Genomic DNA, 26,758 nt, shown 5'->3' with positions numbered 1-26,758 from the left:
CCCATCTCCCTCTTCCACAGATGAAGGGCATCATCATGACCCCAGAGACTCAATGAAACCATACTGGGATCCTGTAGCAAGTATCAGAACAAGTCCAGCATGACCACACTCTTGCCAGGAGCAAGGACACAGTTCAGCAATTTTAAGCTTCCACAAAATACACCCACAGAGAAATATCTCACAGGACCCTTAGGTCCTACAAAGACATTAAACTCAGCTGAGGAAAATGGATAAAGTACCAGCCCATTCCATTCTCCTGTGACACTGTGCAGGTTGGAAGTAGCAAGCTGCACAGAAAAAATAAGCTAATTAAATACATACAGTATGAGCTAAGCAGCAAATCCTTCCTTAGTTTCCCACTGCCATAGCCAGACTCTGCCAACCATGCCTCTGAATGGCATAAACACCCAGGGGAGAGGAAATTTAATCTAGAGGGCAGCATTGTTATAAATAGGATCTTGAGAATAAAGTGAAGAAAGGGAAGTGTCCTTGGATGATGCCTTAATTGGTGAGGCTCACCTCCACCAAAGCATCAAGAGATAAAGCAAATTCCATATTAAAACAGGGGCCTTTACAGGAAAGCCATATACATACATAAGCACTTATACACAGAAACACAACACTTTCAGATCACTTTTTAAACAAATAATCTCCCTCTGTCCATTATTCTGACCCCATATCACCAAAACAAGACTTGACTGCTCATCAAGTTTTGCTGACTGGTCCATGACACAGCGCCTCAGACCAAATGACCTCCCTCATCTTTCCTCCCCCCTCCTTCTACTCTCCCACTGTCCATCTCTAGCACTTATGAGTCCAGTTTTACATCGACTAAAATAAGGCTGCTAAGTAAAGGTCAGTCTGACAAGCTAAAAGAGAAGTATCCCCTCCTAGACCTCCGCTCCTTGGGCTATAAATACCCAGAATAAGGGCTGGGGGAAATTCTTTGTCTGCACAGACAGACACCAGGAAGCACATTTCCTCCTCCGTCCACTTCTCACCCCTCCTGCTACTCAAGGATAACATTCAGAGGAAAGCAAGCATCTCCCCTGCCACCAGCTCCATGAGTTGTCCATGGAAGGCATTTGCTTTGCCACTGGTGACTTGAGGCACACAGGCCTTCCCAGAGATAATCAGATGCTTTCAAGGTCCAGCCATCAGTGAGGTTGATGGCAGAGAGCACACACTGCAAAGCAAACCAACACACTTTGCCTGGGCAACGAGGAGGATTACCTTTTAGGACTAGGGGCTCCTTGCCTTCTCGCTTGAGTGACTCCAGCACTATGTGGAGTGGCTGGGAAGGCATCACTCTGCTTGGCTCATTGGTATTCTCATCATAAACTACGATTTCTTTGGAAAAGATTCTCTTGAAGGAGTCCTTGCCCTCCCGGCAGGAGATCAAGTCCAAGACAGTGATCTTGCCCTGCTGGAGCCTTCTCCGGCTGATCTTGTCAGAACAGTTAATGTGGACAGCCCCTTGAATGTGGCTCTTATTATACTCCATGAAGGGCCTGCAGTCAATGATGACAGGCCCTTGGTTCTGTTGGTGGCTCTTGCTACATTTGGTCATCTTCTTGGCCAGATCATTGGGGTAGATGATTTTGATGCTGGCGAGTTGCTTGGCGCTGCCCGAGACGGGGCTCCCCACTCCGCCCAGCGGGCTCAGGCTGCCGGCGCTCTCATTGCTGTTGACCATTTGGTTGGCAGGGCAGGCGGGGGAGGCTCCGGCGTGGGTGCTGCTGGTGCTCGCTTGAGTTTGGGCCTGAGTGTCCTTGTCGTACGCTGCCACAGTGCAGCAACTGGCACTGCTGCATCCACAACTCAGGGAGCGTGCAGAGCCGTTGGATGAGGGCATATACGTGAGATTAGCAGTCTTTAGGGACACGGCAGCTGCACCAAGCAGACTGGAGTGGCTCTCAGCAGCAGAAGAGGCAGATTCAAGGAAGCTAGAGTCTAAACACAGGTTGAGATCCTGAGGTCTCACTGGCCTGGAAAGTGCCACTACTACCCTGTCGTCTAAAGGAGATGGAGGCATGAGGAGGCTGAGCACTAGCAAGTTAAGAAGAACTCAAGATCATCCTGAAAAAGAAAAAGCAGGAGGGAAAGAAGAAAAAAGGTGATGAAAACAGATCATGAAATCACATAAACCTACAGATTGAAAAACTTGTTTTGCCAATACCCGTTATCCCTAAGCTAACAACCCCTTCTGACAGTTACCAGCACACAGTAGCTGCTACAAAGCCTTTCCAGCACTGCAGAGAACACTTCAGCTATCTGCATGTGCGCCCATGGCACACAGAATCCACACGAGCAGCCTGGACTGTGCAGTGACACTCAGGAAGAGGCATTTAGATACATGCAGATGGTGCTGAGCTATTCCAAAACCCCAGGCTGCAAGGCTCACCACTGATAATGACAGAGGCACATTCCCTCATCCCGTTGCTCATTGAAAAGGAAGCAACTACTGGGCTGAGTCTGCTACAGGGAGGAACACATAAGAGCTGAATGTGTCAGGGGTGATATGCAACTTTTCCAGCATGCTGGAATAAAATTAGCCTGCGAATAAATTTTCTGAGACAGTTACAAACTTGAACACGTAAGGCTAAACAAAAAATACCCAGAAGAAAACAGAAAAATTAGCTTCTGGAGATCCTTATAAGCGTGCACCTTGCACTTCCCTCCCCCTGGTTAGAGGTGAATCCAGTCCCAGTTAAGCCCCTAACTCCAGGCTCGGGAAGGCTGCTGTTCTCCAGCAGTCCGTGAGGCAAATCCCCCACTCCCCATCACATTTCACAGCTTCTACAAAAAGTGGTCCCCTCCGCCCCAGCCAAGGTCACACTGCCTGCCCAACTTTTGCCTTCCCATTTGCTAAGACGCAGCACGCAGGATTTGAATCCCCCCGTTTCTACTCGGCAGACAAGACAAGAACAAAATACCCAAAGCCAGCCCTGACAGTGGGTGCCCCTCACCAGCAACTTTGGGAGCAGCCACAGCTCTCTCTGAAAATCCCATCCCAGCACCAACTTCACCAACTCCACCAAGCCCCCGGAGCGGGGCGAGCACTCGCAGCTCCCGTTTGCCGCCCAGCTGGCTCTGCTAGGAAGTGGCACGGAGATGTCCATCCCGAAAAGGGGGGTGGCCGGGGGGCACTGCCACCCGCCGCCGCTCGACGGAGCGAGCCCTCGGGCACCTCCGGAGCGCCGAAAGGTGCCGCGACCCGCCCGCCCGGGGCACGGCGGAGGTGCCGCGGCCGGGCAGAGCGGGGACAGCGGCGGCTCGTTCGGGAGGCTTTCTCAGCCCTTTCTTTTCCCAACCTTTCCCTCGTCCTATTTTAGGATAAGAACTAGGATAAGGGCGCCCTGAGCGCCTTCGCCTGACGCAGTTAAATTTTTTTAAATAAACGAGGGAGACGACTCAGCTCCCCCAGCGAGGGGAAACAACGAAAGAGCCCACGAAAAGCGGGAAGCTGAAGTTTTGCCCCCGATCGCAAGGAGCCGGGGCTACCGCCGATCGCGCGGCGGCGCGGGCCAGCGCCCCCCGTTGCGGCAGCCCCTGCGCGGGCTCCCGCAGCCGCGGGCCCCCGCTCCGCGCCGTGCCCCGCACGGCTCGGCTCCGCTGCCCCGCACTCACCGGCGCGTCGCGCTCCGGCCCGGTGCGCGGAGGTGGCGGCGGCCGCCGCGGGAGGTGCCGCTGGTGCCGGTGCGTGTCGCGCCCGCTGCCCCGCGCGCCGCCCGCCCCGCGCCCCGCGCGCCGCCCGCACCATCCTCGTTACTTTCTCTTTTGCTACCGCGTAAATGTACGGCCCGGCGGGGGCGGGGCCCGCGCCGACGGGCGGCCCGCCCGGCCAATCGGAGCGCGGAGGCCGGCCCGGAGGCGGGGCGGTGACGTCATCTGCAGCCAATGGGGAGGGCGCGGCGCCGGTCCCGGGCCCCGGGGCAGCCGCTGCTCCCCGCGGACGGGCGGGGGCGGCCCGCGCGCGCGGCCCCGCGGCAGCGCCCCCCGCAGGACGGGGAGCGCCCGCGAGCGTCCCGCGTCCGGCCACGGGACCGGGGCAGCGGCACCAGCCACCGGGGCCAGGAGAGCGTCAGCCCCGCTCCCGGAGCGCGGCCGCAGCGGGCACTGCCTGTCCGCCCCAGCCCCGCCGCAAGCGGCTCGGCAGGGAACGAGCGGTGCCAGCCCGAGAGGATGCTGTTCAGGTGCTTTTCCAAACAGTCCGTCCCTGTCACAAACAAGCCCGCCCGAGGTACTCGGGAGGCAGAAAACCCGGCAACCACATCTCCTCGTGGGTCAGTCCGTCACGCATCAACCCACCAAGGCAGAGACAGGGAAAGGGGCATCTCCAGAATGATTCTTCCTACCAGTCCACCCTGACCGTGGGAGCACTGGAGAGTTTCACCTACAGCCCAGCATGCAAACGCTTTGAGCTGCAGGAGGAAGGGTGAAGTTGGAGCAGATAAGAATTAAGTCCACACTAAATACTTGGGGGAGCAGAAGAACTGTAATTTCTTCACACAAAAGCAGTAAATGACAGGGAAGGCGGGAGAGGCACCCCACACTGCCCAGAGACAGCCGGGACCGGACGCCCCTGCCTGCCTTACCCCCTGACTAAAGATAGATCCAGATGCTCCATGTTATGGAAACTCAGATAGAACCCAGCTTTGGCACATTGTCCAGTAAAGATCCTGAATGTTCAGATTAGACTGGACTCTCCCAGTGTAAAAAGGAAGGCAGAACAGGCTGGAGGACAAGATTTTAAGGATTTGTTACAAGGATAAGCATGAATCCCTTCCATTCTTTCTGTCAGAGGCTGACATGGGTGAAATAATGAGCTCTCACCCTTGCTACGTGAGCACTACAAGGTGAGAATTGATTTTCAAGCCACACGGATCAGCTCATCACACACACTAGGAGGGTATCTGGCAGCAGCACGGCATTTCTGCACCCCTTCTTTCCTCACTGTGCAATCTATTTACACATTTCCTGGTTCAGTAACCACATCTCATCATGTACCAGTCCACCACGTATCAATCCACCAAGTTAGAGACAGGGAAAGTGGCACCTCCAAAGCAATGCATCCTTCCATGTCCTTCCTAACCATGGGAGTGACAAAGCGTTTCACCTACAACCAGGAATGCCAACACTTTGAGCTACAGGAGGAAAGATGAAGTTAGAGCTGGTAAGAAGTTCTCAACATGATATTGAATCTAAATTAGTCCCCAAAGATTTTGGTTCTGGGATGTATGTGGATAATTAATTTTTCAACTGGCATTTTCAAGTTGTAACTTCCAATCCAACTGTGTCTATTGCAAAACAAAACAAAACCAAAAAATAAACAAACAAAAAAAAAGTATAAGTGCAGTAATATCATCATCCAGCAGCTCAGATTAAAAATAAAAAAAGAAAAAAAAACAGAGAGCAAGATTTTAGAAGCACTGAATACTTGATTTTTTTCTATTAATAGTTCTAAGGTAAACAGCAAGTCAAATCCTTTTCCTCACAGCCATTCTTTAAACAATCAGTTGTTTCTCCTAAATTTTCCTTGTAGGACAGCAACTTATCCAGCACAAACTCAGGCTTTTGGTTTCCAGTGTTGTGATACCACAGCAGGGCACCAGCTCCCAGCTCGCTGGGAAGGAAGGGGACGTGTGGGAAGGCTCTCACTTTTAAGTAACAGCTTCACCTCCAGCAATCTGCTCCCTCTGAGAGCAAATGTGGGGAAAGACTTTGAGCAATTAAGTCACAGAGTGACTTCACCCAGCAAAGACCACTGTCTGGAGGTATTATAAGTCCCCATGCTACCCAGCATCACTGCAAACCAGGCTTTAACAGTGCTGTGCAATTGCTGCATGAACAGCTGCCCTCCCCAGTGAGGGAGCGAACATGGAGAAATGCACTGGTCTCAGACTCCACAAACACTGGTCAGCTCCCCAGAGGTGCCACTGTGAGACACCACTGGAGCATTTCCATGCTCTCTATTCCTCTTTGTCCGAGGCTTGCTGAGGTTGGCACTGGGCTCACAGCAGAGGGGGGCAGCTTGTACTTCCCTCAAAACCTCCCTTTCAGGCCACACTTGGGCTTGGGGAAGGAGCTCCCCATGGGCTTGTGTTCAATTCACCGCCTGAAACTGTCCCTCCAACCAGGGCAGCTGGAAACCATGTTTGTGCATCTCCCAAAGCTAGATATCTCCTAAGGCAAATATTTGCTAGAAAACACTTGGAATCATTGATTTAGCAACCTTTTACTTTCTGACCAAACTTCTCAGTACAGTACTAACAATGTGCCCCAAGAAAATGCTTTGTGACTTGCTTGTGGAGGAGCTGTCCTCACAGGAGAGCTGTGCAGAGCTTACTCACAGCAAGCAATGCTCCCTTCTGAAGGATACTTGGCCTTTGCCAAGTTTTCTTACAATATAAAGAGAGGCCAAGTGTTATTTTGTCTCATATTTTACTTAACTTTCTATTTTTCTAAGAATGTGGACTGTAAGTTGCTATTCCACCCCATTTTCAGAGGATTTCCTACACAACTTTACTGACTTCATGCTTAATACATTTTATTAGCCTATGACATAAGATTGGCCTTTTTCCTGCTCTCAGAAGCCACATCCCACTGTAACTTTTTTTCTGAGCATTTTCAATGAACAGCTTTCTAAATGTTTTTGCTCTCTGTAATTCAACACCCAAAGCAGACAAGATTTATCTATTCCCTGAAAACTAAACTTCTATTTTCTGAAAAGCATACAAGAATTCTTACTATGGAAGCTGGCAGATCTTAGTTAAATTCCCACTTGCAGCAGTAGCAGCACATGGGATTTTGACATTTATTTTCCTCAAATGCTTTTGCCACCATGGTGCACTTGCTCAGACATTTGAAGAAAACCACAAGCAGACAAAGTGAAATCATCTCAGAATTGAAGCAAATCCTCACAAACTCTCACAGTATACTAATTGCATAAAATCCAATCAAACCCGTTCAACCTCACAGAAAGGGTAAAGATTGCTAAAAGAACATCTGAATATTTAACAGAAGTGAAAAAGAATCCATCAAAATTCTCGCCAACAACACAGACACCCCTTAAGTGCTCTCAAACTAAACATTTCCTTCTTATTGAAAGATTTCTTCCACATCAACCATTCTTCCACTCTACAATCAGGGACCTTTTATCTTGTTTAGGATTAGAAAAACACCCAGATCATAATTGCCTTCATCAACACAGCCATGTACAGCACCTGCCCTGCACCTAAGCAGAGAGGATGATGTGCTGTCCCATCCCCTGAACATTCAAATCTCTGGAGTCATGCCTGAAGAAAGGATTTCACCTGTTGTATGTATGACTGCAGAATGGGGCACTCCAATGTTGGCTGCTCTCTGGTTTTATTCTGGTTTTAGGGGCACAGTAACAACCAAAGCCAGGAGTTCACAGTAACAGGCTGTGTGTAAAGACAACAAAGGACAGATGCTTGTCCCCCCTGAGACTGTCATTTGAACAGAGCAATGCAAGTTCCCAATTTTACCAGCAGAAATGGGAAGCAAGAGGCTGAGTGACTTCTCTAAAGTGACACAACAGCTTACATGGTGGAGCAGCAAATTGGGAAACTGGGGAAAACAAAGGTGTTAGCCAGCACAGTATTTCAACTGCAAACCCGTAGCTCGCACTTCATCAGGTGTCACATGAACTGGCTAAAAGAAGTGTCCTTGGGGGCTAGGCTGAACTTCTTTGTGTTCAATACTTAAGTTTTCCCATTTGTTTTTAAGCACTCTTTGATTCTTGTTAAGTTTTAATACATCACATGGTGCCTTTGTTTGTCCTTGTTAGAAATGTCAGTTCACTACACAGGTAAAGCTGAGAAACCATTGTTAGCCACTGTGTTAGCCTTTTGCAAGAAAAAGATAAGAAAAAGATATCCCTCTTCTGCCTTTCTTTTGGAAGCCTGTTTTAAAGGTGCCTTAGTAAAACACAGGCTTTCCTTTTAAGGGATTGTCTGGTATGAGAGGAAACAACCTGTTTTAGAAAAACAGTTCATCTTCTAAGCAAGGGGGTGGGATTGAAACTGTGCACAAAATGAATTTATAAGGAAAATCAGAGCCAGTAGTAAACATAAAGATGCATCCTGGTACTCCTGCTTGCTTTTTATGGCTTATCCTCAGTGGGGAAGCTGCTATAAAATGACCTAAGTGAGAAACTGAAATGCAACAGCTCTGGCACTGTAACTCTACGTGGATGTTTTTGTTGCACAGTTACCAGCCTGTGTGGGTTTGGTAAGGCACAGGTGATGCCAGGTGTCCCTTCCCTGGGGCACACCACAGGACAGTGAGGGCAAGGAGGTCATGGTGGTGAGCAGCATCCTTTAAAGAAAGCAACAACACAGGCAGCCAGACAGGTGAAGCCAGCCCACATCTCCTGGCCATGCCTGCTCCAGTTCAGCTCTGGGCCACTGCTGTGGAACTGTGGTCAGATACTCACCCCACAGCCCTTGCAGACATCCTGGCCTTTCCCATACTTGGTGGCAGATGACAACTCAAGACCACCCTGCAAACACCTTGAGCTGCTGCAGATGGATGAGTTAGTTTGATGATTAGAGGACAATCCAACCTGGGAGAGTTTGCCTCCAGCACCCCCATCAGCAACCCCCTGACTCTTCTGCCCGCAGAGTGTGGGGATGGCTGCACATTGGGAAGAGTGGGAAGTGGTTCAATACCTTTAAGATGCTGGAGTGAGATGATATGTGCTCAAAGTCTTGTTTATACAATTTCATTAAATAAATGCAGCTACAGATTGACATTTTAATTCCTCTATATGACATTTACCCAGGCCTTCAAAACAAACATATTTTCACTTACCTGGCTGCATATGCCAGCTTTAAAGCAACAGAGGAATGATTAAATAGGAGTTTGCTTCAGTAAAGTCAGCTCATTTTTTAAACCTGCCTGGTTCCAACCTGCTCATTTTTATTTAAGGTTCTCTAATCATCTCTGGCTGCAGCCTGGCAAGGAATCTCAACAGTTCACACAGAGATTATTATTTTCTTAACAGTCCTTTTATCATTATGATTTTCCCATTTAAACTGCAGCTGTTTGAGTGAACAGGCAGTTACTGGTCTCCCCAGGGTACTTGAATCTGAGAGAGCAGAAGAGACCCTGGTTACAAGAAGTCTTCAGGTGTGTTCCTGCAGCCTCCACACCACCAGCATGAAGCAACCCATCAGGAGCATATCAGTACGACAGGACAAGCACATGTGTGCTGCCCAGGAGGGGACAAGTGCTTGGGAGGAAAGGAGTAAAAGAGTAAGAAAAGAAAAAAAAGAACTGCTTTCTGAAGGTCTTTATTTATAAACTGCCTCCAGGCCAGACACAGTCTTACTTCCTTTTCTTAGAGCTTGGGTGAGATCCCTCACTCTGTCTCTCCTTAGGAGAGCCAAAGGGGAAGACACTGGTGATGAGGAGTAGAGCAAGGCTGGAAAAAGTCCAGTTGGAGTCACTCCCATAACTCTGTTCAGCAGTTTGGGGTCATAAAGGCCAGTCCCTCCTGGCTTCAGAAAGAGATCAGGGAAGGTGAATAATTCAAATTGGCTCTGTTGGAAAATAAGTGCACAGACAGTCACTGCCATGACAATCGCTATGAGCCGAGAGTGCTGCAGAGCTATTGAGCAGAGCCAGCTGGGCCAAATTCCGCTCCCCGTCACACCCAACCCGCCCAATCGATGCTGTGGGGGCACACAGTGCCTTGCGTGCACAAGGTCTCCTTCCCACAGGCAAATATCCGATTGTCCTGGCCTGGCAGCCGGGCAGCTGCGGGAGGACGTGCACGGGGCAGGGAGGGCATGCTGCGGCTGATGCAGTGGGACAGGGCCCTTCTGGGGCTCCTTTCAGGACCCCAGCTGAGACATGCTGTAGGTGTCATCCTGGGCAGACCTGGGCCTTCCTACCCCCCTGCAAAGCCAGGTGGCAAGCCTTTGCTTCTCATGCCAAAGAGGATGGCTCCCTGCCTGCTAAATGTGACAACTCCTACCTTTGGCGTGTGTGCTCTCCCTGTTTTCCCTTCATGGACCAACGTGGCCCCTCTCTCCTGAGCCACAACAGTGAGAATACTCTGTCTTGCATATTTTTGCCTCCAGCCCCAGAAACAAAAGGGGAAGGAAGACAGGAATATGACCTTTATGACTTACCTGCACTTGGAAATGTACCAGAACAGATCATCAGGGATGCTGGTTTCAAGCGCTGCTGTAGCTACTTGAGCAGCAGCCCTGTAAAGCCCTAATTTGGGAAAGGCAGCTCCTGGTTCTCATCCTTCAGAGCAAGCTTTCACTTCGGGCCTTCCACCTGGACCACCGTTTTGGTCCTGCTTGCTGGCAAACACTAGTCAGGCTCCGAAGGTCAGGGGTGTGAAAAAGTACAATGCAAATGAAGCCTTTCCAGACAGCAGATTTCTGTCAATAGCAGAGTAGCAGAGCTGCGCTCTCACCAGCCTCACTCACTGGCAGAAATGACCTGACTTTTGGGGGTCAAATAGCAGCCCAGATAACAAGCATTAGCTTCTCTGATTTACAGGCAACTTTTTAACCCAGCATTTTGTGCCTGTGTCACCTCCAGCTGCTGCTCCTGCCTCGCTGCCAACCCTCTGCTGGCACTAAGACAGGAACCAGCAGAAGAGGCATAGATCCCCCTTCCGTCCCCCTTCCTCTACCTCTCCCTGCACCAGGTCTGTTCTTGAATTTGCACCAGGCTCTGTGCCAAAACAGCAAAGGGGCACAGAGCAGAAGAGACCCACAGGCAAACACCACTCATGCAGGGAAATCATTAGCTCTGCTCCTTTGCTCAAAGACCACCTGAGCCTCCACAGCCTCTCTTGGGGCATGAATGGCACGGCTCATTCACCTGATTAACCAGGTGGAAGGACACTGGGCTCCCAGCCCTCCCACCAGCCCACAGAAAGGAGGGGGTGGAGGACCACACAAGCAGGCTTCAAGGGAAAGCACTTCAGTCAGCCATCAGCAGCGCTGCACTCTGGCATTTGCAGGTGTTTTGGAGGAAACTAATTGAACTCTCACGAAACCACTCCAAACATTTTTCCTAAGAGAACATCCTCGCTCATTTGTTTATGGTGGATGCTTTGCACCGTGAATTGCTGCATTTAGATTAGCATTCAGCGCCACTTTCCACCTCACCCCATTTCTGTCTGTATTAGACAGAGCTGTCAGTATCTCACCTTCAGTGAAAAGAACATCAATATTCCCTGGCAGCAGGCAGGGGAGGCTCTATGCAAAGCCAGAGTTTTAACAGTTTAACAAATGTGCAGACTTGCAAACCTGGAAACTTGCTCTTGGCCAACTAGATGGCTTAGCCCAACTACCTCCCTCCTTCAGTGCAGCTGCTGGCAGAAGGAAAGGAGAACAGGTTCTCTTCTGACCAGCTTACCTTCTACATGGCTACAGTGATGGGAGCAACTCCTGAACCACACAGACCCTCCCCAGGGGCTGGTGAAACCTTTCTTAAAGTATATTTTCAAGCAACTCTTCTTCTCCAGCCTGGGCCTCAAGCAACTTCCCCTCCATGGGATAAACAGCTTCTTCCTCAGCTTGATTACAGCAATCCTAAAATTGGAACTGAGGAGCTAACAGGAAGAAAGAGCTGGGATCTTATTGAGATCAACTCTATTTCTGTCATGTTGACTGAAATAGGCAGTTGACCTTGTTCTACTTATGACTACCTCAGTGCAAGCCACAGCTTGCTTTATCACCAGCATGGGACAAGCAGGTACAGCAGGGAGTTCTCGGCACCTTCTGCTTGTCTCACAAATCCCATTCCTCCCACCACGGTCAAGTGACCAGCGGTCACCCCCATGTAGCCAAAGCCAGGCAACAGGGAAAGTGGAGTTCATGTTAATGGGCTCCAGAATTTCAACTCGTTAGTGAACAAACAAAGTGCTTTGGGTCGCAGGATGAGGTTTTCTCCCTCCTCCTCCTCCACTTCCCTGAGGCAGTGAGCAATAATTACATTCACCATTTTCCTCACACTGATATGACAAACCAGTTTAACTGCAGAGGGTGCTTCTCTTGCCAGTCAATTGTACCAAAGGCTAGTGAAGCCCACTGGAGTTTACACAGCTTTCATTAAAAAAATTTTCCCTTTGAAAGGGATGAGATTTTAATCAAAACCATCTCCTGCCTCCAAAGAGCCTCCCTCCAACCAGAAAACCACTCCTCACTTCCTTCTGCTCTAACAGCTGCCAGCTGAATCCCACAACACACCTGGGATCCCCCTTAATTTTGGCCCAGCAACGGTGATGCTGGGGGCTGCCAAGACTTGCTGGGGGGGTACAGGAGGCCAAGCTCCTGCTAATCCCTGCAGGTGAGGTGATGCAATGAAGGGCACCAGCTCACGTGTTGCTGCTGCAAAGTTCTTTCCTTGGTAGGTCACCACCACTTTTATCTTATTGTGATGCTCTGGCCTGGCTGAGCCTCTAAAAAGGTTGTTGTTCCAAGGGGAACAGCATGTTCTCTCACCATGGTTTAGATGTCCCCTCTTGCTTTGTGAGGTCAATATGTACCAAAGCCACCAGGAGATGAGGGAAGGACACTGATGGTTGAAGAAGGTAAGAGAAGATTATGGATCAATTTGGTTCTTGCCAGATGAGCCTGTCTCTGTGATGCCTGCTTGCAAGCAAACTTGAAGCAGGCAAACTACACTCCTAGCACACAAATTAGTGACAGCAGTGGAACAGTATAATCAATGGTTGCAATTGTTAAACATTTTATGGCAAATCCTGCTTGGTTTACTCATGAGATTGAGGGACTTCGTAAGGGACTTATACCCCTCTGGGTAGAAGGAAAATGACATGATGTAATCAAGGCAGAAGAGGAAGCTGGCTTCCTTGTGCCCCCTTCTGAGAGCACAGCAAGCAGTACTTGGCCACAAATACAGATCTTGTGCAAAATGCTTTTTCTCACTTAGCAGGGAGATTACCCAGCTAGGGTTAGGCTGACTGTTCCTAATAGGAAATCACAGTGCCCTTTTCTTATATAGCAAGGCTCTAAATATAAACCCAAGTTTCTTTAGGTTTAATGTTAATGTCCCAGGCATTTCTCACAACTTCTGTTTTCCCACGCTGCCGATCCTGCAGCTGATGGATTGTGAAACCAGGGTGCAGGGACAAGAGATGTCAGCAGTGGAGATTACACACTGTGGGCTTGCTTCCCCAGCCCACTGAAGATTAGCACCACACCTACCATCTACTTAGATACCTCCTTGAGAGATTAATGTGTTGGTTGGACCAATAATCATTTTCCCCCCTGTTACTTGCTGAAAGCAATTTGGCATGTAGCCACCACCTGACCAGTCCTTTTTCTTGGTCCAGGCCAATTCTTGTAGTTCTCCTGACCTCTAATGAGCTCCTTCAGTCTTTGTAAGTATCCTGTTCTCACTAGGCAGCCACATGGCTATTCCTGAGTTGGCTGTAAAATCCCTGCCAGCAGCAGTGGCACTGGCTCCAGATCCCAGAAGAAGCATTTTGCCCTTCAGCAGGTGCAACGTATTGGAAAGACGTCTCCTAGTGAGATTTTTACGTCCCAGCTTTGGGTTACACAGCTCTGCTTGGCCCATGGGAGTCTCTCAGTGAGCACTGCTGCAGCTCCACTTCAGTGTCTGTGTGTGGCGTTGGTCAGCTCAGCCCTTGTTTCTATGTTCAGCAGCAAACTGCAGATGTCAGGAGCCAGATGGGCAAGCTTTAATCACAGCCCCTTCCCTGCCTCAAAGCAGCACCTCAACCAATGGATGCCATATTCAGGCAGCTGTGGGACAGGCTGTCACTACCCTAAGGATCATCACCCTGCAATACCTTATTGCTCCATCACCTCACCATGGTGGCCTTTTGTAGGTGATCTCTAACTCATGGCTCATCCTATGAGATCTGTCTGGAATGAGTCACTGCAGATGAAAACAGTGGTGGTGCCAGTCCTCCATGGCTGAAGCAGCAATGCCCATGCCACCCTCACGATGGCAACCACACTGACCCCCAGGATTGCCTCCATTACCACTGAAAGGCAGTTTTGTGTGGAGTCATAGCAATGGATCTTGTCCATCCTAAGAGCATTGTCAGCATGCTGACCAGTCTTCTGTGCTGCCTGCCAGAAACAAGGGAAAGAGAACCTGGTACTCTGCAATCCAGTCAGAGGGTGCCATACTCCACAAGTGGCCTTGTAGGCTCCAAAGTGATCATCTGAGAGATCAGATCCTGTCCAAAGTGGGGGATCATTGGTAGCTCAGAGATCCCAGGTGATTTAAACCCAGACTGTTTAGGACATAAAAGGGTGAGAAGCAATCCCAGAAGGAAGAATCCAGGGCAGGCCCAAGACCAAACAAGAACATGCCAGGATGCCCATCAGAATTTCAGTTCTATGAGAAACAACAACATGCTAAGATGGGCTGATGGCATAAACAATGCCTGGTGTTTTCCACCTTTTTGTTCAAATTCTGCTCTTCCTCCTAAAACGCTGATCAATTTTGCCTTTATAAGCATTCGCAAAGAACACTGCTTCCCCTCCTTCTTCTCCAAAATAAGGCAATTAATTACAGAGATATAGTAATAAGGGTACAGAAAACTTGCAGGACTTTGTATGTTATTTATGAGATGGTGACTCAGCCTTAAAATGCTGCGGAAGCCAGTGTAAGTAGCTGTAACCTAGCAGAAGAGAAAGGTTCTGATAGCAAAAGCAAGTAAAACAATCACCTGTACACCAAGACAGAGCACTGTGTAAATATTTCTGGGCTGTGCTAATCATTCATACTGCATCAGGCAAATCAAGCACATTTCCTCGAAAATAAAAAGGATTTTTCCTAGATCAGGGTGTACATTTACTATTAGTCTGATTAAAGCAGTTTTCCTAATTTCCAGACTAATCCTATCTGGCCAGCAAGAAAGTAAAGAACAGATTATTTTTTTTTCCCCATGTCAGGTGCAGCCATACCATGGTGAACACTGTCATTCCACATAACATATGAGTGTGCTCCAAATCCTATCACAGGACTTTCACTCAGGATTTTAGTCCTCTTCCTTACTAGGCAGCCATGCCATCCAGATGAAGCAGCCACACCACCCAGATGAGGCACCCAACTGTCCCTGCCTAAATTAGCCACCACCCCCGCATAACTCCAGTGCTCTGAGTCACCTCCCTGTCCACTGCTTATCCCTGGAGATCTAAGAGGAGATGCCAAAGTCAACAGTGTGTGTAATTACTCAAGGTTTTAATCGAAGGAGTGTAAAAATAAAAAGTGATGATATAATGAAGTGATTCTTTCTTGATGAGTGTTAATTAAGTCATGGTCACACAGGCCCTGTGGGAGCTGGGACTACATTATTGTCTTCAGGTGGGACAACAGACCCAGCCTAATCTGCTGAGCCTGTAGCCATTATGAGATTAATGTACCCTGATGGGCAGCTACCACCCTCACAGAGGGGATTACACCCTTCTCTGGTGTAAGGTGTCACAGAATGGCTTGGGTTGGAAGGGACATTAAAGATCATCAAATTCCAACACCTCTGCCATGGGAAGGGAAACCTTTCACTAGACCAGGTGGCTCCAAACCCCATCCAACCTAGCGTTGAACACTTCCAGGGATGGGGCATCCACAGCTTCTGTGGGCAATGTGTGCCAGTGCCTCACCACCCTCACCAATTCACTCACAAGAGATTCACTAAAGAACCTCTTCCAAATATCTCATCTAAACCAACCCTCTCTCAGCTTGAAGCCATTCTCACTTGTCCAATCACTATACTTCTGACAAAGAGTCCCTCTGTGGCTTCCCTGGAGCCCCCACTTCAGAATACTGGAAGGCTGCTATGAGGTCTCCATGCAACCTTCTCTTCTCCGTCCTGAACATCCCTAACTTTCTCAGCCTGAATATCCCGGTGGCCCTGCTACATCCCATTCTCATTCTGCTTCACTGCTTGGCCAGAGAAAATCCACCCCACATCCCGTGATCAAGCACACCTGGTGTTTCAGAAACCCCACAGAAAATCACTAAGGAAAAACAATTGTTCCAAGAGGTATTTCCAGAGGCATTGCAGTAGACACACACATTGACAACAGCAGCTTCCAGATTCCTGTGTGTCTGTACAGGCACAACACGTTCAAGATTTTTCTTCTCTATTTCTTTACTTCCTACAGTGCAGGATGACCTCTTCAGAAATAAGCCCTCCAAAGGGACTTTTCTTCTTGTATACCAAAGATGTACTTCCCTGCCCACAAGGGAAGCCTCACAACACAACTATTAGCAGCAGCAACACTGCTCAAGGGCTGTAGGGAGGACAGAAAGGGATGGGAACTGGTCTTCCATTACCCTTTTAAGAATAAAGAGCTCATCACCTAAGCAGGTTCAAAATCTAAAAACGTAAAGGAATAAAACAGGGTTTGCATTATCTTCAAATAAAAAAAAATATTTCTTTCAAATAAAAAATATTCATCATGGCTGGACAGGGGCCAGCAAATACCACAATCCAGCCCAGCTGAGTGTCCAGAAGCAGCAGTAAGCACAGTTAGGTCCACTGGTGTCTGCTTGTGTGCTGCTCTCACTGGCACACAGGGAGAAGCTCTGGGGTGCATTCCACACTCTGCCATACAGCTGCCTGCACGTTTTGAGGACAAAGCCCTGAATCCACACCTGGATAATCTCCCATGAAGGTCTGTGCCCCATAACTGCAAACCATACGTATAAGTCTGTGCCTGCAGCTAACAGAGGGGGGCAAGTCTATTTACTACTAATTATGCCAAAAATGAGAGATCTTTGCTATAGAAACCATTCCTTCTGTGAGTTCAGTTTTAGAGATGATCAATTCTATGTCAGTTTTTAGTTCTGAACTGATTTTAATGGTTGAACCGTAACCACTCGAGCAACAGGGTAATGGAAATCGTCACAAGCCTTATCTGCAGCATCTCTGCCAGCTGCTGCTCTGATGCTGCTTCTGACTTCTGATTTTTATTTCTTTTTCTCAAAAGTATTTGCCTGTTGCCTAGTTATCTGCAGGATGAGCAGAACAGGGATTGAGAAATGTGCGGTGAAATTGTTTCAGACCCATGGAGGCTCTGATAATGAATCACCAAAGCTTTCCCTGCCAGTGAACACATTTTTAATCCCAAGCACAGCCAGAGAACTGCTTCTCCTCTACCCTTGTCCTCCCACCGCTCTCTCATCAGGGCATCAAGACCAGAAGAGAAGAGGCGTCCTGCAGTTCCCAGGTATCCCAGGTCTGTCCTGTTCTCTGGCTGGCCCCCTCCCAACTCTTGACTCACACCTTCATTCCCAGGAGGGCCTGAAATAGAACAGGACACCTAGCAGGGATAAAGTCTGCTCCTGATGAAGGTAATAGAGATGTTCCCACCTCAAAGTTTAACAAAATCAGCAGCCCTTTGTCTACCACTCACTGTGGTAGTCTGACTCCACTGCTCATAATTAGCAGTCATTGTAAATGACAGGGGAGTGAGCAATGTCCTCTGTGTTATACATGGAGCAAACACAAACAAGTAACGCTCAATACACAAATAAGGAATTGCTTCATCAGGCAAAGGATGTATGTAACTGCCATCATGGGCCATAAACAACAGGTCTCTTCATCTGTTCCATTTGTCACTGCAAATACAAGTTATCTCTCATCCACAGCATTTCTTAAAAGACTGCATTGTATTATAGGGTTATACATCCTTTCAAAATAGATTAAATAAAAGCTTAGGAGGACAGTGATCTTATGGATATTTAATTCATGACTAACATTTTTCTGGCAAACTGTGTAAATAAAACTTCAGCTTGGGCTCAGGAGAGTTATGGGAGCTTCCAAGCATTCTGTCATCCTGGCTGGCTCAATGTCCTGCAGCCTGGCCTGCTGGGGAACAGCAGGGACCTCGAGCCACTGCTCAGAGGATTAGGACATGCACGTTTCACTAAGATATTCTAAAGAAACACAGATATCAGGAAGAGCTCAGAAATTTTGGTTTAAAGAGCAAACTTTGGTGAGAGGATCTTAGTGCACATTTGGGTAGGGAGTGGGGAGAGGAAGGGAAAAGAAGGTTGTTTTAATATAATTGCTTATTCAGCCCATTATAAAGAAAAGATTTTGCAAAACTCAAACCTGTGCAAACTGTGCAAAAGCACAGTGTAGGATTTGGGAACATGCATGTGTAAGCAGCCAGGAGGCTTTGTTTTGATTTTTTTCCTTGATATTGCTGTCTTCATTGCTACAGTTGCTGAGGTCAGTATATAAAACAGAGACTGCCAGCAAAAAGGTGATAAATGCAGCATTTCTCCTTGACAATGTCATGGCTTCAGACTTTTTGGCCGTAAAACTTAGTGAGGTCTGAACAACTCTGAATATTAAATAGGTCCACTTAATGTTGTGTGCATAGGCACATTTGCACACACAAAAATGCCTTTGGCCGATTCCCTCCATGCTACACAAACAAATTGGCATTATGGACAACCCCTGTGACCGGCTACTCAGTTATGAGCCTCTGACAGCAAAGGGATCCAGCAAAAAGGTGACTGAACCCCTCAATGGACAACCAAGGAACAGCTACAATATCCAAGCCCTGGCCAGTGCTCCTGAAGGCAAAACTCCTCAGTGCTTCTGATTCCTTCTAACACAGCTGTTAGGAGCAGTCTCATTAGCCTTCTAAGCGTTTCCTTCACCCTCTAAATCCCTCTCTTCTGCCTCTTGACCTCGAGACTCTCTCTGAAAGGAATTTGCACGTGTTAATTATGCCGTGGGTAAAACAGAGTGTTATTACTCCACCACACACTCACTGCCTCTTAATTTTTCTGGGATACTCCCACACTGCGAGAAGCACATAAAAATTTGGTGAGTTAACTTCCCCGATTCACGTGCTAGTTACTGCGTGAAAAGGGCTGTGACAATCTCAGGCAGTTTCAGTGAACCATTCCCTAATCTTTGAGTTTGATCTTTCCCATTACAGGAGGCTTCCTCCTCCTCTGTGACTTTAACCCCTGCTAATGAAGAAAATGCCTGGGAGAAGAGTCACGCTGGGCCCTAAACGATGAGGTCACCCCCTTTCATCAAGGGACAAATCTTCATCAAGGGACAATATTGCACAATTTGCAATCATTCACAGCAGTGATGACTGGAGTTGATCAGTCATGGCTAGACTTTAAGGAAAAAACATTCATTATCAAGCTATGGAAAAGGGAAACAGAAGGTGACTGATAAGCTTTAACCATTTAAAATCAAAACTGTCACGGGGTGGTAATTACACTGGGAAGGTGGTGAAAACTTTCAATGACTATTCTCCAACCTGCATGCAGCTCACACCCTGCCAGGTCACCACCACCTTGCACAGAGAAGATTTTCTTTTCCAAGAATAACCCTTTCTGGGTGCGAGAGGAGAGGTTTTGCTGAAATGCCACCTCCAGTGGAAGATGTGACGTGTACCCAAGGGTTTCATGGTGCCACAGTTTATCAGCAGTCAGGATGTGCCATAAAACACAATCATTCCCTATGGACACTGCAATCCCCCCTGAGATTTGAGATTTTGAGAACAATGAGCTGCAGAACACCTTCCTGCTGGTACAGTACTGCAGCTCCATAACCTCCTGAGCACATGCTATGCATAAATACAAATTCACAGGCAGGATATCAGGCTCTTGATTTACCAGCTCAGATCTATGTGACAAAATCAGCCAGTTTGCTTTTGTTTTCATCTGAAGATACCTCTCTTTTGGCAGAAAAACAAAGGATTCCTAGGCTTTTTCTTTGCTGACTAACTTTTTCACAGATTTTTAGGTCCACAGAGGCGAATAGATACCAGAAATCTGCTCCCACCAAGGGTTTAAAGCTGATATTCCAGCATCAGAGGAGCACAATAACCCATCAGTACTGCACACCCACCACGCAGTAGGAGCACCAGGGACAGTATTTCTTGGGACAGCTGTGGACAAGTGTTGGCAAATGTCTCAGACCACTCCTTTCTGCACAGACATTGGGAGCTAAATATTACAGTGCATTTAAATGCCTTTTTACGTCCCAGTTCCTTTAATGCATCGTTTTACATAGCTCCATGGAGCATTAAATCCAATTCTATATGGCTGCATACAAAATAGGAAGCACTATGAACTGCCTGAAAGTTGATACTACAAGGAGAGATCCTGTATATAGTATATTCATATATAATACCCATCCTCCCCCATTATATATACTTTTCATATATCAGTACATTAAAAATAAGATCTTACGTTAGCATAAGATATCATGAACTGTGCTAGACTTATTCAACCCTGCTTAGTCACCACAAACATCCCATTTGAAAAAGTGGTGTGAGTAATTCTGAGTGGAAATCAGAAATAATGAGTAACCAAAGCAAACAGTAACAGTGAGGCCAACATTCCCCAGTCACACTGGGCAGAATGGCTGCAATGACACCAAGGTAGTTTTGTGTAGCTTTTATGCCATTTGGGGCTTGTGTCCTTTTTACAAAGGGATAGTGAAAGCTATCGAGAAATCCCTTTAATAATACCCAAGAAAGGCAGATATTTTGCCATTTCTACCAGACCCATTAGTAACAACCTGCTGACTGAAGTCTTCACTCCATATAAGTACATCCCTCGAGCCATTCCAATGGGCCAAATGTTAAACATTTTGTTGCCTCAGAGAAGCAAGGGGTGGACTCTGATATTGCTTCAATGTCCTGATACATTGACCCTGGCCCCAGGGAAGAGTTTTCCCCTCTCCAGCTACTTCCACTGCCATGGATGGAGCAAATCTGAAGCCAGCAGGGGTGGGCATTAACAGCAGCACTGGTCTATCCAGGCTTGCCTCCTGAAGCTGATGACAGAGCCATTGCCTTCAGTTTACATGCAAAATTAATATATGCTTGGATTACATGAATTCTGAGAAGAAAAGCCCTGGGAAATCATTACAAGGGTTATTTAATGGTGCATAAGTGGTGCCCAGCATCCAGGAATCTCTATTCCAAGTCTGGCAGTGAAATCAACATCCTGACCCTACTGAAGGTGCCAAAGATTTACCTCTGGTCTCCAGCTAAAAGTGGAAGAGCTGAACATCATGCAAGAGCAAGGCAAAAATAAAATTTTACTAAGTGTCACGTTGGGAAATTACTATGTCAAAAGCCTGTCTCTAATCCTGATTTTCAAGTGACAGTTTTGTTAGTCCTAAAGTGTAGCCAGTGTTTCCATTCTCCCCCATGCTGGTATGCCAGGAGAAGCAGTGCCCTGCTGAATGGAGATGGCTGAACAGCCTTCAAAAATAACATATGATATGAATAAAATTGCCTACAAAGCTCGAGGATTTTCCCCCTGCTTCCTCATACCTCATACACCAAACATGCAAGAGACATGCAGCACTTGCACCACGCAGGTTCTTGCCACATCACCCCCTTCTACTCAGAGCCCCAGCTGCTGTAAAACCTCTGCCACGCCCATACATCTCCCCAGTGTGCTCATGGTCATGGGACACGTTGTGTCTGAGCTACCCTAGCCATTTCCATGAAGGTTCACCTGTGCAGGGGAACGACCTGAGTCCATCAGATGTCCCTGCACCCATCTACCTTCTGCTGAAGATCCGACCCCTTTCTAGCTACCCATATCAAGGTCGCTGTTTCCATAGAGGGCATTTCTACACCCGTGCTTCAGTCACTCCCTTACCTAGTAACCACAAGGAGGCACATCAAAATAAGAGGGCAGTTAAAGGAAGAAATCTATGGCAGAAGAGAAGAAAGAAAAACCCTCTGAATCCAAAACACTTTTTTTTCCTTCAATGTCCTGTGATAGATTGGCTGTGAAATGCGACCTACCCAAACAGATGCAATGAGGCTTCCGCTTTGGATCGTCCTTTTTGGAAAATCCCCAGTAGCTGCAGACAAACCTCGCCTCTGGAAATCCCCTGCTCACTGCACTACTGTCTTTTTTTGCCCAGGGACAAAACCCCAGCTGTGCACTTTACTCTCCTATGTGGGTAGTGGGCCAATCTTGCATGAACAACATTTGGACAGGAGGCAGAGGTTATTTTTGGCCACTCTGATAAGGAAAGATGTCCAGGCTGAGAAAGATAGGGAAGAATTAGACATGTCTCGGTTGGCATTTCCCCTACCAGGGGCAGGGGAAAGTTCAGCTGAAGAGGCAGCAAATGGGAGAGTCACATGGATTGGAGCCAGGTCTTCTCCATGCTCCCAGCTTTTCTGCAGCCCAAACCAGGCAAAGGGCACTTATCCTGGCCACAGGGACCACATTAAGTGTTTTGCTATGGAGAATGGTCTTATCCAGCACAGTGCTAGCAGGATTATTCCTTCATCCATCCTACTGAGCAGGCTGGAGGGAGCAGCCCAGCAGAGCTCTGTGGCCTGGGGTGACTGAGTCCCTCCTGGGTGACCTGGAAACTGCAGCCACCATGGTCATTCACAGACTGTAGCAACTTCAAAAAACTACTAGCAAACCTCAAGAAACTACTAGCAAACCTCAGGAATAGCTGCAGTTCCTGACAAATACCCCTCTCTCCTGTGCCAAGGAGATCTTGGCACAAAAAAAAAAAAAAACTTGGCACAATAAATTGAGGGCTTCCCTTTAATGAAATCGATGCTGGCAGGCATAATGAATATGTCTGAGGGCAGACACAGGGCTGGCATCACACAGCAGTGATTTGTTGGACTTTAGCAGTGAGGGAGGCTGACACCTCCCTGCACAAAGGGTTAAAACAATGTCACCTCATGCATGAGGAGGGGGCCCAGAATAGTGCCAAAACTCAGCTCCCTGCTGCCAGCCTGAAGCTGTCCCACATAAGGGACCCAACTCCTGCTTGGCCAAGTTGCTACAGAAGTGGGCCTGCAGGAAGACACCCATCACAGCTCCTCATGGGACATAAGGAGATGATTTTCACTTAGGACAACATTGGTCATGACTCATCTGCCAAAACTGGAGGAGTAGTGACATTTCTGGGGTTCAGTACGTGGAGCAGACCTCCAGCTCTTCTCTTGCTACCTCATCAGAAATGGAAATTGAAAAAACCCTGAAATATCCCAAGAACTGCTACCTTACAGTCACATCCACAGACCCAAGGGCACACACACAGCTGCAGCCAGGCTGAGTTGTCCTCCAAATCCTGGGGAGGGGGTTTGAGCAAGAAGCCAAACTGCCGTGACCTTCCCAGTGGCCTTGCTTTGTGGCGAAGCAAATACAATCTCCTTGAGGACTGCACAATGCTGTCACAGTTTGTGCTTTGTCTGCCTCTTTCTAAGTTCTTTCTAAGCCTCAGCTTCTCTAGCTGTTTAATACTTTGATGGCAGGCCAATAGAATCATTCCCACTTTCTAGAAGGAGAAAGGGGGACACAAGCAGGAAGCATAAGTCCATGACAGTTAAAATGGATCTCAGCAGGACTGTGTTAGACCTTAGACTTGCCTTACCAGCAAGTCCAGCCTTCCTCTTTTCCCTGGTGCTTCTTACAGGTCTGAGCTTGGAACTCTGAAGGCAGATGAAAAGGAAAGGAGGATGTGGTTCTATAACTCGAACAGAAAGAAGAAGGCGATAAACTCAACAGAGTTTTATTAAATAAGCTCTATGTCAGTCCAAATTCTGCATCTTGTATGTGTTTGAATAACACCATTTCCTTCAACAGAACTGTATGAGACATAGAAGAATACTCATTGTTTTACCTGACTGATGGTGGGGAAACACTGAGACTAAGCTGTGATCATTTGTTGGTCACTGAGTAACTAATTAGGGTGCAGGTGAAAGGGATAAACTCTTACTCAAACAGTTCACAGGCAGGTGGATGCACCTGCAGTCAGCTCTGCACTGCTGTGTATATCCTGAGGGACCTGACACCACACTCATACCACTACAAACCCAGTGACTTTGGTGATCCAGGTGGGATCTCTGGGATCACCTGCTCACAGCAGGGCTCACCTCAAAGACACAGCTGATTTTGCAGCCAAATCCCACCGCTCAGCTTTTCTACAGAGTTTTAGTAATTACAGAGAAGAGGAGGGGAGGAAGCGGGAAGCAATTTCCAATCCAGCCATCAAGCTTCAGAGACTTCCAGGTAGTTGGTTCAGCACCCTGGGAGGGATGTGATGGAAGGTTCATGCTGCACCAGATATTTCCTGCTGAGTTGCTGCCAGTGCAGTCAGCGCTGCGAAAACCCCACAACCGTGGCATCACAAATCTGGGTCAGCATCTTGAGGCACCCCGTGGAAATAAATGTTCCCTCCCTCCCTCTGTCCCAGCTCTGGCCAGGGTGTGCACTGGCATCATCTTTTCTTTGTATCCCCTCATCCGACAAGGATTTCCATCCACTACCCTTCACCCATGCAATGCACCCACCCACCCACCATTTTTTGGACGCGTTCCCAAATTCATTCCAAGCCCCCAGCAGCCGCAGAGAGGACATTTTTAGCGGGTGAAATGCGAAAGAAAATTCACATGGAACAACATGCCTTGCAGCTGGCATCTCAAGTGAACAAAATCAGGGCGTGCTCCAGATTTGCTTCAACTGCCCTGAGATAGGTTTTTCAAAAGCCACTGTCGTGTGGGCGCTTCTGCTGCGCTGCACTCATTAAAGTCTCCTCCTAATCTCCAGTGAATATTTGCCCAAGGCTCTCAGCCCATGTCTTAAAATTGACATGAGACTGGAAGTCTCTGATAAAAGAAGACGCGAGACAGCGGCAACCAGAGATATCAAAGGTCAAAGTTGAAATACATTGCAGGTCCGAACAGATTTAGCCTGCTCATTTTTAGCTGCTTCCCATCAGTGCACCACACCTCCCCCTAAGGGTTATAGGCAGAAAATAAGTGCAGGCTGCACTATCCATGCAGCAAGCTCCAGTGCAGAGCGGAGACTCCACTGCAGCCACACCTCTCCTGCAACAGCCTTGGGGAGGGTGTGTCAGGGCATCCCAGTGGATCTGCAAGGGCATCCCTGCTCCCTTCCCTAGAATTGCGTTTTGTGGCTCCATTGCAATGGAGAATTTTCTCCAAATAATGGCATTTTCCTCACTCAGAGGTCTGATGGATCATTTATAGCTAAGAGTTCATCTGAGAGTCAGCAAAAGGCTTAAAATCTTTCTTCTAAACTTTCAGTGGGCTCATAGCTTAATTTTAAGGTCACAGCCCTTTCCATCTCTTGTCTCCCTGCTCTGCATCAGAAGCACCAGTTGCACAGGCAACCACCTTCCTGCTGTTCCAGGCTGTACCCTTTCCCAACTGGGAAACACAAATGGCCATCCTTTGATCCTGCTGGGCTAATTAAGGCTAGGTAGGAAGAGGATTAGGAAGCAATTTAAGAGAAAACTGTATCTTGCTCCCCTCTATCTCAGGGAAAACAACCTCTGAAGTCAGCACCTCATACGAAAAAATGGGGGAAAATATGGGGGAGGCATTGAACAGACCTCCACTTAAATCAGGCTAGTGAGTAAACATTCAGAGAAGTTTCTTAGCAAGGTAGTAGCAGACAGAGACCAAGAGCTGTACACAGAAAGTGACTTTTTTTTATTCCCCTTGGGAATAAAAACAGGGATGTGGGCTGTACCATGGTTAGCAGCTCCATTCCCAGTTCCTCTGTCTCATCAAAGTGAGTCCCAAAGAATCTGACTTGGGGTACTGGCTCCCAACAAAATCAATTCTTTAAGTTCATTAGACACAGACTAATCTAGGGTTTGGATAAGTTATTTGCTCCAAATGAAAACCTATTTTAATGTTACACAATCTAAAACATTCTTTCAAGGAGTATTTAATTCTGTAGAAAATAGCATCAGAAAAAAAAGGAAACCAAAACCTGCTTTAAATTTCTGCACAGCCTGCAAAGCCTCATTTCCTATTTCCTAACAAAAATGCTACCATGAAACAGTTTCAAATTTTTAATACCCTGCAAAAGTGTTAACAGTTACTGGCCACGTGTAATTCAAAAGCATCACATCTGATAACTATGAGTCATCAAAACTGTAGCAAAAATCCTGCAAAAGCAGGCATTTTGCAAGACTATCATTATTCTGCCCCTTAAATAAGCCTTATTAACAGGAAGAATCGAGGTGGCCCCGCAATAGCCTGCTGCATGGAAGTTAATCAGAAGGAGCTAATTTTGGATCCAATGTTCCTGAAACATTTTGCGGACTTGCTGGAAATTCTCACGGAGCCATTTAAAAAAGGGTTTTTTTAAGGAGCCACTTGTCAGTTTAACCCACGTTTGAGACTATTATTTGCCAAGCTGAGGAGTAGAGCCAGCTTGCACACAGCAGAGGGCTAGTGAATTGGAGGGCTCTCATGCAAGACAAGTCCAGATGAGACTTCCAAATCAATTTAAAAGGCCTGCCTGAATATAATTTCCTTCTTTACTTGGGGACTGCTAAAAGACAATCAACAGCTACACGGCCCTTTCTTTTGTTTTAGATGATTTGGGGGTGAGGAAAAACATTGTTCTTAGCATAAAAATCCATCCAAGCAGAACATGTTTGAAACAATCCCAAGCAATAAAACTATTTTTATTAACAAGTTTCAGTAGTTCATTCTTCCTTTGTGCCTGTTGGATGACATTAGCAAGACAGTAGCTCATGACAGGGCAACAATCTAAGCACCATGGATGATATAAAAACTTTCCCCTATTAACAAAGCTGAGTAACTTTTTTACTTACGGAAAAAATTTTAAAGAGGCTTATAAGTGAATCAGAGAATAAAATTCTCCTAAGCTTTTTGGTCTGGAAAGTTAATTTTTCAGATACTGGCACAGGTCAGAGCAAGAAATGATGTATTTTCAGAGA

At 47.4% G+C, this 26,758-nt stretch overlaps 1 protein-coding gene across 2 annotated transcripts in view; it reads right to left on the bottom strand.

The window, feature by feature from the left end:
- DUSP10 (dual specificity phosphatase 10) overlaps positions 1–26,758 on the bottom strand; it is an 88,720-nt gene that overhangs the window by 20,145 nt on the left and 41,817 nt on the right. The window contains exons 1-2 of one of the 2 annotated variants that reach the window (XM_005523313.2): positions 3,631–3,726; positions 1,234–2,079 (exon numbers count right to left, since the gene is read on the bottom strand). In XM_005523313.2, coding sequence (XP_005523370.1) covers positions 1,234–2,035 — 802 coding nt within the window. In that variant the 5' untranslated portion in view covers positions 2,036–2,079; positions 3,631–3,726. Of the gene's footprint in view, positions 1–1,233; positions 2,080–3,630; positions 3,727–26,758 lie in introns of those variants that run through there. The other variant, XM_088053570.1, reaches the window with a different exon arrangement.

Source organism: Pseudopodoces humilis, chromosome 3 (genome assembly GCF_049639895.1).
Source record: "Pseudopodoces humilis isolate 2021_Gansu_Grassland_sample_001 chromosome 3, ASM4963989v1, whole genome shotgun sequence".
NCBI lineage: Eukaryota > Metazoa > Chordata > Aves > Passeriformes > Paridae > Pseudopodoces > Pseudopodoces humilis.
Note: the sequence above shows the minus strand (reverse complement) of the source record. Positions and strands in the feature narration are given on the sequence as shown.